At 47.9% G+C, this 15,018-nt stretch overlaps 1 protein-coding gene across 2 annotated transcripts in view; it reads left to right on the top strand.

Annotated features, from left to right (window-relative positions):
• LOC127581285 (phosphorylase b kinase gamma catalytic chain, skeletal muscle/heart isoform-like) overlaps positions 1-15,018 on the top strand; it is a 68,977-nt gene that overhangs the window by 31,651 nt on the left and 22,308 nt on the right. For both annotated transcript variants that reach the window (XM_052035533.1, XM_052035532.1), the window contains exons 5-7: positions 5,306-5,371; positions 9,675-9,838; positions 14,594-14,684. In XM_052035533.1, coding sequence (XP_051891493.1) covers positions 5,306-5,371; positions 9,675-9,838; positions 14,594-14,684 — 321 coding nt within the window. The remainder of the gene's footprint in view (positions 1-5,305; positions 5,372-9,674; positions 9,839-14,593; positions 14,685-15,018) is intronic.

The raw sequence follows: 15,018 nt of genomic DNA, 5'->3' as shown, positions 1-15,018 counted from the left end.
GAACCCTATCAGGCTTGTGAGACAAGAACTTCCCTTCACAAAGTCATGCTGGCTGTCCCTAATCAGTCCATGATTCTCGAAATGTTCATAGATCCTATCTCTTAGAATCCTTTCCAACAGCTTGCCCGCCACAGACGTAAGGCTCACTGGTCTGTAATTCCCTGGACTATCCCTACTACCTTTTTTGAATAAGGGGACAACATTCGGCACTCTCCAATCCTCCGGTACCATCCCCGTGGACAAAGAGGACTCAAAGATCCTAGCCAACGGTTCAGCAATCTCCTCCTTCGCCTCGCAGAGCAGCCTGGGGAACACTCCAGGGACTTATCTGTCCTAATATTTCCTAACAGCTCCAACACATCCTCTCTCTTGATATCTACATGCTCTAGAACATTACCCTTACCAACACTGCACTCAGCATCATCAAGACCCCTCTCCTTGGTGAATACTGAAGAGAAGTATTCATTGAGAACTTCACCCACTTCCACAGCTTCCAGGCACATCTTCCCACCTTTGTCTCTAATTGGTCCTACCTTTACTCTCGTCATCCTTCTGCTCTTCACATAAGTGAAAAATGCCTTGGGATTTTCCTTAACCCTACTCGCCAAAACCTTTTCATGTCCCCTTCTCGCTCTCCTCATCCCCTTCTTAAGTTCCTTCCTTGCTACTCTATATTCCTCACGAGCCCTGTCTGATCCTTGCTGCCTACACCTTATGTATGCTGCCTTCTTCCTAACTAGTTGTTCCACCTCTCTTGTCACCCACGGTTCCTTCACCCTGCCATTCCTTCTCTGCCTCACCGGGACAAATTCATCCCTAACATCTTGCAAGAGATCCCTGAACATCGACCACATCTCCATAGTACATTTCCCTTCAAAAGTGTCATCCCAATTTACTCTCGCAAGTTCTAGCCTTCCAGCCTCATAATTTGCCTTTCCTCAATTAAATATCTTACCGTCCTCTTTGCTCCTATCCCTGTCCATGACAATGCTAAAGGTTATGGAGCAGTGGTCACTGTCCCCCAAATGCTCACCCACTGAGAGATCTGTCACCTGACCCAGTTCATTACCTAATACTAGATCTAATATGGCATTCCCTCTAGTCAGTCTGTTGACATACTGTGACAGGAATCCATCTTGGACACACTTAACAAACTCTGCCCCGTCTAAACCTTTGGCACTAAGCAGGTGCCAATCAATATTTGGGACGTTGAAGTCTCCCATGATAACAACCCTGTTATTCTTGCACCTTTCCAAAATCTGCCTCCCAATCTGCTCCTCAGTATCCCCGCTGCTACCGGGGGGTCTATAGAATAGTCCCAGTAGAGTAACTGCTCCTTTCTTGTTCCTGACTTCCACCCATACTGACTCTAGAGAGGATCCTTCTACATTATCCACCCTTTCTGCAGCTGTAACAGTGTCCCTGACCAGTAACGCCCCCCCTCCCCCTCTTCTCCCCCCCCCCCCCCGCCATTCCTTTTAAAACACTGAACTCCAGGAATATTCAGTATCCATTCCTGCCCTGGTGACAGCCAAGTCTCTGCAAGAGCCACAATATCATAGTCCCATGTATTTATCCAAGCTCTCAGTTCATCACCCTTATTCCTGATGCTTCTTGCATTTAAGTAAATGCACTTTAGCCCATCCACCTTACTACTTTTATACCCTATACTCTGCTTCTCCTTCCTCAGCCTCTCTATATGTTAGATCCGACTTTACTCCATGCACTTCTTCCACTGACCTATCCCGCTCGCAAACTAGTTTAAACCCTCCCGAACCACCCTAGCAAACCTGCCTGCAAGGATATTGGCCCCCCTCGGGTTCAGGTGTAACCCGTCCTCTCTGTACAGGTCCCACCTTCCCCAGAAGAGATCCCAATGATCCAAAAATCTAAAACCTTCCCTCCTGCACCAACTTCTCAGCCACGCATTCATCTGCCATCTCCTCCTATTCCTACCTTCACTATCGCGTGGCACTGGCACCAATCCTGAGATGGCTGCCCTTGAGGTCCTGTTCTTCAGCCTTCTGCCTAACTCCCTAAACTCACTTTTCAGGACCTCATCCCTCTTCCTATCTATGTTGTTGGTACCAACATGTACCATGACTTCTGGCTCCTGCTCAAGAATACTGTAGACCCGATCAGAGACATCCCAGACCCTGGCACCTGGGAGGCAACATACCATCCGGGAGTCATGCTCACTTCTGCAGAATCTCGTCTGTTCCCCTATTGAGTCGCCTATCACTACTGCCTTCCTCTTCTCCTCCCTTCCCTTCTGAGCAGCAGGACCAGTCCCAGTGCCAGAGACCTGGCTACTACCACTTGATCCCTGTAGGTCATCCCCCTTAACAGCTTCCAAACCTGTTACTGAGTTGTACTGAAGTCAAAAGCATCATGGTTTGAAGTCCACTTATTGGCATCTGACTTAACCTAAAAAGTACCTTCACAATTTGAGTTCTCACCCATAAACAGAAAACACTCAGCAGGTCAGGCAGCACCTGTGGGAAGAGGAACACTTAATGCTTTAGGTCAGAGCTGCCTCAACAAGAAGGGTCTGATGAATGGTTGCCGACCTGAAACCTCTGTTTCTCTGATGTGCTGAGTATTTCCAGCATTTTCTGTTCAAGATTTCCAACATCTGCAGTTCTTTTGATTTTCACTTGCGTTCTCTCCCACTATTCCAGGATGGCACTGCTTTGTTTTCTAACATTTAACCACTTCATTACAAGCTTCCTAATCAACAGAATAAAATAACGAGCTTCCCACTGCCTGAAGACAGTGGGGTTTACCGTCTCGACAATGGTGTCTGCAGCAGCAGCTGGTGGATCCCTTTCTCAGCCATACACAGGGAAGGGAAACAGTCACAAGGTGGAACTGATTCCTCATCACCCACAGTCTGATCTCTCACTGCTGGCTGTTGGAGAGGTCAAGCTGTTGGAGCCAGTATGGATCAGCCTGGTCCAATACCACTTTCAGATCATTTAAGTTCCCTCACGGCAAGCAGCTCCTTCCATTAACCAAACCTCCATTCAGTGATCAAAAGGCCCATTCAACCATCTCGTCAGTTCAGAGATCAACCATCTTAGTTCCTCCATTGCAACATCAGCCAATGAGCTGTGATGTAGTGTTAGGTGTTATAGAGAAATGCTACTGGATGCACAGGGCATTTAAAGGTGGGGTGTAGGTCCTTGGGCAACATTAGTCTCCAGTCTCTACTTCCAAAGGTTGCCTGCTCTTGATCCTACATATACCTGTGGATAGTGTAAAAGATTATCAAAGAATACAGCGAGATATAGATCAGTTACAGATATGGACAGAGAAGTGGCAGATGGAGTTTAATCCGGGCAAGTGTGAGGTGTTGCACTTTGGGAGGTCAAATGAAAGAAGGAAGTATACAGTTAATGGTAGGCCCCCTAATAGCATTGAGGTAAAGGGGGATCTTGAGGTCCAGGTCCACAGTTCACTGAAAGTGGCTACACAAGTGGATAATGTGGTAAGGAAGGTGTACGGCATGCTTGGCTTCATTGGTCGGGGTGTTGAGTATGAGAGTAAGTCAGTCTTGCTGCAGCTGTATAAAACTTTAGTCAGACCGCACTTGGAGTTTTGTGTGCAGTTCTGGCCGCCCCATTATAGGAAGGATGTGGAGAGGGTGCAGAAGAGGTTCACCAGGATGCTGCCTGGATTAGAGGGTATGAGCTATAAGGAGAGGTTGAACGAACTTGGGTTGTTCTCCCTGGAGTGTCGGAGGCCGAGGGGAGACCTGATAGAGGTTTTTAAAATAATGAGAGGCATAGATAGGGTAGACAGTCGGAATCCTTCCCCTAGCATAGAAATGTCAAACACCTGAAGACATGCTTTTAAGGTTAGGGGGAAGAAGTTTTTTTGTACAGAGTGTGGTGGGTGCCTGGAATGTGTTACCGGGGGCAGCAGTGGAAGCAGGCAGTTCGGTGGGGTTTAAGAGGCTTTCAGATAGACACATGAATATGAAGGGAATGGAAGGATATGGATGGTACACAGGAGGAGGACGTTTAGTATAGATGAGCATCAAGGTCGTGGGCCGAATGGCCTGTTCACTGCTGGACTGTTCTATATAGACAGTTATGCTTGAAGCCAGAAAGAGATGAAATTTGTGCTCAACGAAAGTGTGTTTACTTTGAGTGCCTGACCTTTCACTAAAGAGTAGGGAGTTAAAGATGGCACAACCTTGTGAGTTAAACCACAGAGGTGCCTTATGGACCATTGGAGATGACGGTTGCACCTCAATAATCATAGGCACATAAATGGAAGGTGTCCCTGATAATGGGATGTGACACGTTATGGTTTCTCTCCATCACCATGGACCTAATTGCCAATTTGTGCCATGCTTGAGCACTTTTTTACAATAATAATTTGTGATGTAACAATGTGGAACTATTCCTCCCAGAAGGCAGTGTCTTTTGGAGATGGTTACCAAGAGTCGGAATTGTGTGTGTGTAATGTTGCCTTAACACAAGGAAGATAATGGGGAACAAGAGTGCCTTCTGATTGAACATGAATACATAGATCTCCAAGCTGTCCTTCTGCTCCTTCCCATTACTGGGTTTCACTGCTTCACTCTTTTGGAGTGTTGCAGAAGCACAGTTATCGCTGGCACAGTACAGATTTCTACAGGGGCAGGAGCTGACAGTGGCAGAGAAGAAATATCGAAGCAAAGAACCAATAGAGCAACCGTTGTCTTTGTGTACAGATACAGTTTCACAGTCCTGACCTTGCTTTCAAGACCCTCCTTGGGTTTGGCCCTCCACACCTCCACAATCATCAGATCTGCAGCCCTCCACAGCATCCCCAAGTTTATCCACTCTGCACAGGGCATCAGTTGTCAATGTCCCAAACTTTTAAAATTATCCTCTTCAATTCCTCTGCCTGTTCTTTAAGATTTTGTATGTATTTGACAATACTTTGGTTAGCTGCAGCAACATCTCTTTATATGACTTGATGTCCCTGTGAAACAACCTGGATATTTTACTATGTGGAAGGTTTTTTATATTCATTCGAGGGTGTGGGCTTTGCAGGCTGAGCCAGCTTTCAATTGCCATCCCTAATTGCCCTTGAGTAGGTGGTGGTGAGCTGCCCTCCTGAACTGCTGTGGTCCTTGAGGTGGGGGTGTACCCACAATGATGTTGGGGACAGAAACCTGGGATTTTGACCTTCCTGGTGGTGGTGCCAATAAACACAAGAGTGTCTGTATTGGGGTGAATGTGGGATAACCATGTTAGGGCAATGTTCCAACTTGTAAAGTGACATCTTCAAAATGTTCTTGTGCTGACAGGATGAAGAAAGGAGAGCTGTTTGACTACCTGACTGAAAAAGTCACCTTGAGTGAGAAGGAGACCAGGTACGTAAACCTCTGTATCTTAAACTCACACCGAAAGGGACCAATCTGAGAAGCTAAATACAGCCCCAGGTGTAGTTTCCTTTCATGCAGTCAGAGTCACTGCTTCACGCTGAACTTCCATCATTAGCGACTGTAACACCAGCCACTGACGACTGTGGTGCTTTTGGTCAATCAAAATCATGACACTTATGTTAATTGTGACTTTGTAGTCCAAAGCGTTTGTGACGAGCATTTGTAACGTGCAACCACTTTGGTAACTGAGGGTTATGAAACTGTAGTCACTAAGAATTCCAACACCCTTAGGCATAAGCAATAATAATACTTGTGACTTTTTAGCCATAAGCAGTTATGTCCCATTTGGTCCCAAAGCTGTTAAAAGACCTGAAGTGATTTTAACGCTGTTAATCACCAACTATTCCGCCGCCTTTAGCCATGAGAGGGCTTCTGCCCTCTTCCTTTCCAGTCCTGATGAAGGGTCTCGGCCTGAAACATCGGCTGTTTATTTCCCTCCATGGATGCTGCCCGACCTGCTGAGTTGCTCCAGCACTTGTTGTGCATTGCTTTAGTCATGAGTGATTGTGATTGTCTCTGCTTTGGGTTTAGCGCTTAGCACGTTGGGTTTAGCATGTTGAGTTTAACTCTTCAAACAAGACGATTTCTTTCTCTCGGTAACAGTTGTGCAAAACTGCCAATACCAACAAAGCACAGAATGGTACAGCACATGAACAGGCCCTTCAGCCCACCATGTTGTGCCAAACTAATTAAACTAGTAATTAAATGCTTAACTAAACTAATCCCTTCTGCCCACACAACGTCCACATCCCTCCATTCTCTGCACATCCATGTGCCCAGCTAAGAGCCTCTTAAACACCTCTATTGTATCTGTCTCTAGCACCACTCCCGGCAGCCCATTCCAGGCACCCACCACTCTCTGTGTAAAACAACTTGCCCTGCACATCTCCTTTGGACTTACCCACCTCACCTTAAATGAATGTCCTCTCGTATTAGACATTTCGACCCTGGGAGAAAGATACCAGCTGTCAACTATTTCATAATTTTATAAACTTCCATCAGGTCTCCCCTCAGTCTCCGCTGCTCGGAGAAAACAACCCTTGTTTGTCCAACCTCTCTCTACAGCACATGCCCTCTAACCCAGGCAACATCCTGGCAAACCTCTTCTGCACCTTCTCCAAAGCCTCCACATCCTTCCTGTAATGGGATGCCCAGAACTGAATGCAATACTCCAGGTGTGGCCTAACCAGAGTTTTATAAAGCTGCAACATAACTTCCTGAGGAGACACAAGAGACTGATGCTGGAAATCTGGAGCAATACATAAAGAAGTTTATGCCTCGACTAATGAAAGCAAGCATGCCATATGCCTTCTTTACCAACTTATCAACTTGTGTGGCCACTTTCAGTGAGCTATGGACTTGGCCCCAAGATCCCTCTGTACATTAACGCTGTTAAGGGTCCTGCTATTAACTCTATACTTTCCCCTTACATTTGACCTCCCAAAGTGCAACACCTCACACTTGGTTGGATTAAACACTATCTGCCATTTCTCTGCCCATATCTGCAACTGATCGATATCCCGCTGTATGCTTTGGCAACCTTGTACACTGTCCGCAACGCCACCAATCTTTGTATCATCTGTAAACTTACTAACCCACCCATCTACGTTTTCATCCAAGTCATTTATATACTTCACAAACAGCAGAGGTCCCAGTACAGATCCCTGCAGAACACCACTAGTGATGGACCTTCTGCCAGAATAAGTCCCATAGACCACTACCCTCTGTCTTCTATGGGCAAGCCAGTTCTGAATCCAAGTGGCTAAGTCACCACGGATCCCATGCATCTTAATCTTCTGGATGAGCCTCCCATGAGGGACCTTGCTGAATGTCTGACTAAAATTCATGTCGACAGCATCCACAGCTGTACTTTTATCAATCAACTTTGTCACCACCTCGAAAAACTCAATCAATTACTAAGATGTGACTTGCCCTGCACAAAGCCACGCTGACTGTCACTAATCAGGCCAAATGCTCATAAATCCTATCCCTAGGAATCCTCTTCAATAGCTTCCCTACCACTTTGGGATTCTCTTTAATCCTACTTGCCAAGTACTTGTCATGGCCCCTCCTGGCTCTCCTAATTCCCTTCTTGAGTCCTCTTGTGGCTTCTTTATAATCCTCAAGGGCCCCGTTCGACTTTAGTTTCCTAAATGCTTCCCTTTTCTTCTTGACTAAATTCACCGCCTCTGTTGACATCCAAGGTTCCCTGACCTTGCCACCCTTGTCCTTCCTTCTTACTGGAACATCCCTGTCCTTTACTCTGGGCAGTTGGTCTTTAAACACCCTGAACATGTCAGATGTGGACTTGCCCAGAAACAGCTGTTCCCAGTTAACTCTCCCTAGCTCTTGCTTAATGCTCTCGTAATTTGTCCTGCCCCAATTTTTCCACAAGGTCTATTCTTATCCTGGTCATAGCTATCTTAAAACTTAAGAAGTTGTGATCACCTGTGAAATATCACATTAGATTAGTTCAGTTAACAATGGTAGAACTGTACAAAGCACTAGTTAGGCCACACCGGGATCGCTGTGGTCATTGCCCAGCAGGAAGGATGTGACGGCACACTGGAGAGGGGGTGGAGGAGCTCTTACTGGGGCTCGTGAAACAAAGGAGAGTGCACGGCAACTGAGATGTGTAGGTTCAGAGAGAGCTGGAACTGGTAAAGAGTAAGGGCCTGCTTACCTTGACAGAGAGGGCAGTGACTAGGGGGCAGAGAGTTCAGTTAATTACTTCCGGGTTGAGAGGAGTTGTGACAGGAGGCAATGGTGCTGCTGCAGTTCTGTTACTGTGTCAGTGACCCGGTCATCCAGGGACGTGACTAACGCTGCCGAGACCTGGCAATTTGTATTCAGTTACCCATCTGGAGTTTAAAATAGTCAATGTTAATAACGTCCACACAGCTACCAGACTGGTTCAGGGGAGGAAACCTGACGTCGTTACCCAGTCTGAGCTGTATGTGACCCACCAATGGGATGGCCCCTTAATTGCCCTGTGAAATGGCCCAGCATGCCACTCAGTTCAAGAGCAAGTAGGGATGGGCAATAAATGCTGGTCTTCCCAATGACACAGACCCTGAGCACTGAACCAATGAAGCGACTCACTCAGCCGGTGGTGGGACGTGGAACTCTGCCGGGGTGGGCGCTGGAGTGATATCCTCAGCACGTTCCTGGATGACCAGTTGTAGGGCAGTCTTGGCCAGCACGGACACTGCGAGTCAATCACCCTCCTCCTCTGCAGTCAATCTCTTGAAACTCCATGCAACCAACGTCCTTCCCCTGCACCCCCCCCCCACCTCAGCTTCAGTCCCTGAAACCAGGTGCAGAACCACTTCCCTGGCTATACGTCAAACGTAGAACGTAGAATGGTACAACACAGGAACAGACCATTCGGCCTGTGACATCAGTGCCAAACACGATGCCAAATTAAACTAAATCTCTTCTGCTTGCATATGATCCGTATCCCTCCATTCCCTGTATATTCACGTGTCTATCACAAAGCCTCTTAAACGCCTCTATCGTATCTGCTTCCACCCCTGGCAGCCTGTTCCAGGAACCCACCACTCTATAATTTAAAAAAAACTTGCCCCACACATCCCTTTAAACTTTCCCCCTCTCTGCTTAAACTCATGTCCTCTAGTGTCTGACATAGAATTAAAACCCTGCCTGTTCCCTCATTTCCTTGTACCCTACTTCTCACCTGGTGTTAGGGATTCACTGTCCCTTTTTCTCTGTACATAGAGGAGTGCCTACATCCTCCTCTTCTTGTACTCTCCAGGCAAGGTGATTGGTGCTCTTTTGTTCCTCAGTTCTACCCACCTGGGCTCATTGTCCTATCGATCCGCCCCTCCCGTAGTTACAATTATTTCCTTGACCATTTTCCACATCCCTCTCTGTACCAGGTACTTGTAACTGCTGCTCCTCCTCCTCTTAAAACCATGCAGAAATCACAAACTTCCACCTGTGGGCCTGCGTCCTCAGCTCCTGGGCTGCGTCTCCTAGACCAGAGCCGTGTCTAGGGTCAGACCAGCTGTGATGCTTATCACTGATGGAGCTGGAAATTGGGATTGGTCTCAGTGGCATAAGTGGACTGGCTCTGCGGTGTAAACCTCTCTGATTCTGTTGAGCAGGTTGCTGAGACTCCCCAGCAGTGAGGGTCAGGGGCTTTGGGGGGGAGGGGTGGGTGAGGTGGGCCATGTCGACATAGCTAAAGCATGTTCCTTCCTCCTTGCAGAAGCATCATGCGCGCACTGCTGGAGGTCGTTCAGTTCCTCCATTCCAAGGACATCGTGCACCGTGACCTCAAGCCCGAAAACATCCTCCTGGACGACAACATGAACATTAAGCTGTCGGACTTTGGGTTTGCCCTACAGCTGTCCACTGGGGAGAAGCTGCGAGGTAAGATGGCTCAACGTAGAGCTCAGCCCGATGTCCTGACCTCGACCCAGCCTCGCTCACTGGGTGAAGAGTGACGAGTTCTTTCAGTAACGTTCCAGAAAATGGGCCGTCCAGGAAGAAATGGAGAGTCAGGTCAGAGAGAGAGAGAGAGAGAGAGAGTGGCGGACTGTTAGGGTAAGAGACCAGTGGAGTGAGAGGGAGTGGAGGAGTGGTGGTGACTGGGAGAGTGTAAGAGAGTGAGGGGCTGGGAGATGATGCCAGCTGAGTGTGACAGCTGAAGGGTCAAGTGGTCACTGAGCTGTTTGTTTGGCCAACCAAGCCCACACTGGTCCCGTGCAGGATCTGTGGCCAGCTCTGCTACACAGATCTGCCTGGTGACTTCTGTATGCACTGGGTTGAAGTGACAGGTTGAATCTGCTTCCCCAGAGCCTCTGGAAACCCTGCAAGGCACAGGGAGAAGCCATGAGTTCCCTGGGTAGTACAGTCTCGCAGCTCTTTCCAGATATTCACCACCCTCTGTGTGGAAAACTTACCCTCAGGTCTCCATTGGGACAGAGAGTAAAATTTCCAAATTTGTCTTTGATATCAGAAGGGGTGGTGGAGACAGAGGCTCCCACAACACTTAGGAAGTCTCTGGCCAAGGGCTGTGGGCCAAGTGCTGGTAAATGGGGTTAGTATTGAGGGTTGGCATGGATACGATGGGCTGAAGGGCCTGGTTCTGTATCGTATGACTATTTAACTCTAAAAGATTACAGAGCCATGGCATTGTACAGCAGGGAAACAGACCATTCGTCCCAACTTGTCCATGCCCACCAGTGGACACCCTTCCATATTAATCCCATCCCCTAGCACTTTGACCATAGACGTCTGTGCCTCGGTGACTCAAGTATTCACATAGACGCCTCTTAATGCTGTCACCGACCCAGCTTCCACCACTCTCTCAAGCAGTGCATTCTGGGTACTCACCACTCTCTGGATGAAGAAAATCCTCCTCAAATCCCCTTTAAATCTCTTCTCCCATCTTATCTACCTTTGATATGGGGAAACATTTTTTTGCAGTCTACCTTATCCATGCCCCTTGTAATTTTATCCACTTCAATCATGTCCCCTCTTAACCTCCTCCACTCCAGGGAGAACAGACCCAGCCTCTCCTCATAACTGAATTGCTCCATCCTAGGCAACATCCTGGTGAATCTCCTCTGCACCCTCTCCAGTGCTGTCACATCCTCCCTATACCTTGGTGACCAGAACTGCACGTGGTTCTCCCGCTGAGGTCTGACCAAGGTTTATAAAGTTGGAGCACAACCTCCCTACTTCTGTACTCAGTGCCCCGACTAATGAAGGACAATATCCCATATACCTTCCTAACCACATTATCTACCTGCATTGCCACCTTCTAGGATCTGTGGACTTGTACTACAAGGTCACCTGTTCCTTGGTACTCCCTCAGACCCCACCATTCATAGTCTATGTCCTCGCCTCATTAGTGTTCCCTGGGTTAAACTCTACCTGACATTTATCAGCCCACTGCACCAACACTTCGCTATCTCACTGCAGCCTAAGATTACCTTCCAAACTATCAACAACTCCACCCATCTTTGTGTCATCTGCGAACTTACTGATCATGCCTCCCACACCCGCATCCAAGTCATTCACGTATATTAGAAACAGCAAGGGTCCCAGCACCGATCCCTGTGGGACATCACTAGTCACAGGCATCCAATCACAAAATCAACTCTCTACCATCACCCTCTGTCTCTTATCGCCAAGCCAATGTTGGATCCGCTTGCCAACTTGCCCTGGATCCCATGGGCCTTAACCTTTAGAACCAGTCTCCTGTTTAGAACCTTGTCAAAAGCCTTACTGAAGTCTATGCAAACCACATCTGCTGCACTAGCCACATCGAAACACTTTGTTACCTCTTCAAAGAATTCCATCAGATTGGTCAGACAGGATCTGACCTTGTCCTTACCGGCTGTCTCTCTCAGTTCCAGCCTCTCAATCCTCTCCCTTGGAATGGATTCCCTTATCTTCCCTGCATCTGATGTCAGGCTACAGGTCTGATATTACCAAATTCTTCCCTGCTGCCCTTCTTGAAAAGGGGAACCACGTCTGCCGTCCTCCAGTCATCTGGTACCTCACTTGTGGCCGGCGATGATTTCAAAATCTCAGCCAGAACCCCAGTCATCTTTTCCCTTGCCTCCCACAGCAGTTACCTAAAGGTGCACAGAGGGGGTGCAGATTGAAGGTTTTGAGCAGGAGATACCAGAGGGAATAAGGTGAGAAAGGAACTTTGCATTTGTCAGTAGCGAGTGTTAATGAATTGGAACTCATTGCCAGCAGAGACTGTTGGTGAGGGTAGGCACTGTGTGGAATGAGCTGGCAGAGCTGTGGTTGGCAATGGGAGTGACTGACTGCTTTGCAGAGACCTGGCACAAACGATGGGCTGAACCTTCTTGTGCCAGAATAATTCTAGAAGAATCTAGTGGTCTCTTGTTTTTTTTTGTTAGCTGTAATGGTGCATCATAACAAAACTGAGTATTCACTGATCTTCTTTGCAGAAAAGTTTTGAGTTTCTTTCCCCTCCCCCACACTAGAGTACATGATTCGTATTTTCTTACAACATCAAAGGAGGCCATTCAACCCATCAAGTCCATGCCAGTTCAGAGAGCATTCCCATCGTCCTATTTTCCCACCTACTTGCCTGTAACCCATTCTCTCACATACCCATCCAGTCCCCATCCCTCAGTTCCTCACACACCCACCTACGCAACTCATAGCAGCCAATTAACCCACCAACCTGCATGTTTCTGGTATGTGGGAGGAACCAGAGCACCCAGGGAAAGTGCATGCAGTCACAGAGAGAGCGTGCAAACTCCACACAGCACCAGACAGCAGGATTGAACCTGTGTCACGGAAGCCGTGAGACAGAAGAGATTGCTGGGGCTCTGGCCGAGACTTTTACAACGTCACTGGCCACAAGTGAGGTACCAGATGACTGGAGGACGGAAGACGTGGTCCCATTTTCAAGAAGGGCAGCGGGGACAGGCCTGGTAATTACAGAGCCGTGAGTCTGACATCAGTGGGAGGGAAGTTGTTGGAAAACGTCCTGAGGGACAGGATTAATGATTAATTGGAAAAGCAGGGACTAATCAGAGAGCCAACGTGGCTTTGTCAAGGGTCAGGTCCTGTCTGACCGATCTGATTGAGATTTTTGAGGAGGTAAGCAAGTGTTTCGATGAGGGCAGTGCAGTAGATGTGGTTTACATGGACCTTGACAAGTAACGCCTTTGACAAGGTCCCACTTGGGAGACTGGTGCAAAAGGTTAGGGCCCATGGGATCCAGGGCAAGTTGGTAAGTTGGATCCAAAATTGGCTTGGCAATAGGAGACAGAGGGTTGTGATTGGATGCCTGTGACTAATGGTTTTCCACAGGGATCGGTGCTGGGACCCTTGATGTTTGTAATATACAGGAATGATTTGGTGTGGATGTGGAAGGCACGATCAGCAAGTTTGCAGGCAAAGTGAAGATTGGTGTTGTTGACGGATGTGGAGGCTAGTCTAAGGCTACTGTGTGATGTCAATGTGTTGGTGAAGTGGGCTGGGAAAAGGCAGAAGGGGTTTAATCCTGATCAATGCATGGTGCACTACTGAGGCCAGTACACCGTGAATGGTAGGGACCTGGGGAGTACTGAGGAACCGAGGGATCTTGGTGTGCAAGTCCAAAGATCCTTGAAGGTCCAGCGCAGGTAGATAACTTGGTTAAGAAGGCATGTGGGATACTGGACTTCATCAGTCAGGGCACTGAGTACAAGAGCAGGGAGGTTATGCTCCAACTTGATAAAATGTTAGTCAGACCACAGCTGGAGAACCACGTGCAGTTCTGGTCACCACACTATAGGAAGGATGTGACAGCGCTGGAGATGGTGAAGTAGGGATTCACCAGGGTGTTGCCTGGGACGGAGCATTTCAGTTATGAGGAGAGACTGGAGAAATGAGGTCTGTTTTCCCTGGAGTGGAGGAGGTTAAGAGGGGATGTGATTGATGTGTACAATAATGAGGGGTGTGGATAGGGTAGACTGCAGGAAACTTTCCCCATATTGGAGGATGACAAAACTAGAGGGCATAGGTTAAGGGTAAGGGGGAAGAGGTCTAGAGGGGACCTGAGGGGGACCTTTCTCACCCAGATAGTGGTGAGTACCTGGAACACACTGCCGGAGACAGTGGTGGAGGCAGAGTCACCGACAACATTTAAGAAGTGTCTGGATGACGACTTGAATCACCCACGTTTAGAAAGCTGGAAGCCGAGTGCTGGGAGATGGGATTAACATGGACAGGTGCCCATTGTTCGGCATGGACATGGAGGGCTGAATGGCCTGTTTCCATGCTGTGTGACTCTATGACACTACTATACCACTGTGCCACCTGTTGCAGGGTGGCTCAATCTTATTGTGTTGGCTATGTTCCTGCCTTTCATTGTACAGGGTGACATCAAGCAGTGAAATGGACACCTCATGTTGGGTAAGATGCATCAAACCCTCAAACGGTGTAACTGCACTGCACTCTCCCAAGTTATGGTGTGACTGGACGGGTGGCACATCGACCTGCAAAGCAGGCAGAGCCCTGGCTGCAGCTTTTTGTGTCCATGTTGGTCAACAATAGTGCAGTTGCACCCAGCCAGCACATGAGAAGCATTACGCCGTGGCATTCTTTGCTACTGACCACCTAGCAGCTTCCTGTTCTTGTTTCATGCAGAACTGTGTGGGACCCCGGGCTACCTGGCTCCAGAAATCCTCCTGTGCTCTATGGATGAATCTCATGCTGGATATGGCAAAGAAGTGGATTTGTAAGTTATGGCTCAAAGTAAAATGAGATACTAAAATTAGGTTAACTTTCATTAACACTTATGCTGGTTACTTGCTTTGTCAAGAGCTCCAGCCGTATATCCCCTGTGGAAATGCCACCGTCACCGTCAGAGGGCGATGTTACAGGGACAGGGGTCAGGTTAGGGGTACTGTTGTTATTGTTGATTTCCTTGCCATTCACCAGCACAGCTCTGTAAGTCATTCTGAAAATCCACATCCGCTGTTGTTTGCACACAGAAATTTCTAACAAGGTTTTGGATAAAATATATTACATCGATCCAATAAATATTTGGTGCATTTTATAGACTTCATTGG

This window comes from Pristis pectinata, chromosome 21 (genome assembly GCF_009764475.1).
Source record: "Pristis pectinata isolate sPriPec2 chromosome 21, sPriPec2.1.pri, whole genome shotgun sequence".
NCBI classification, from domain to species: domain Eukaryota; kingdom Metazoa; phylum Chordata; class Chondrichthyes; order Rhinopristiformes; family Pristidae; genus Pristis; species Pristis pectinata.
This window is presented reverse-complemented; position numbering and strand designations above follow the sequence as displayed.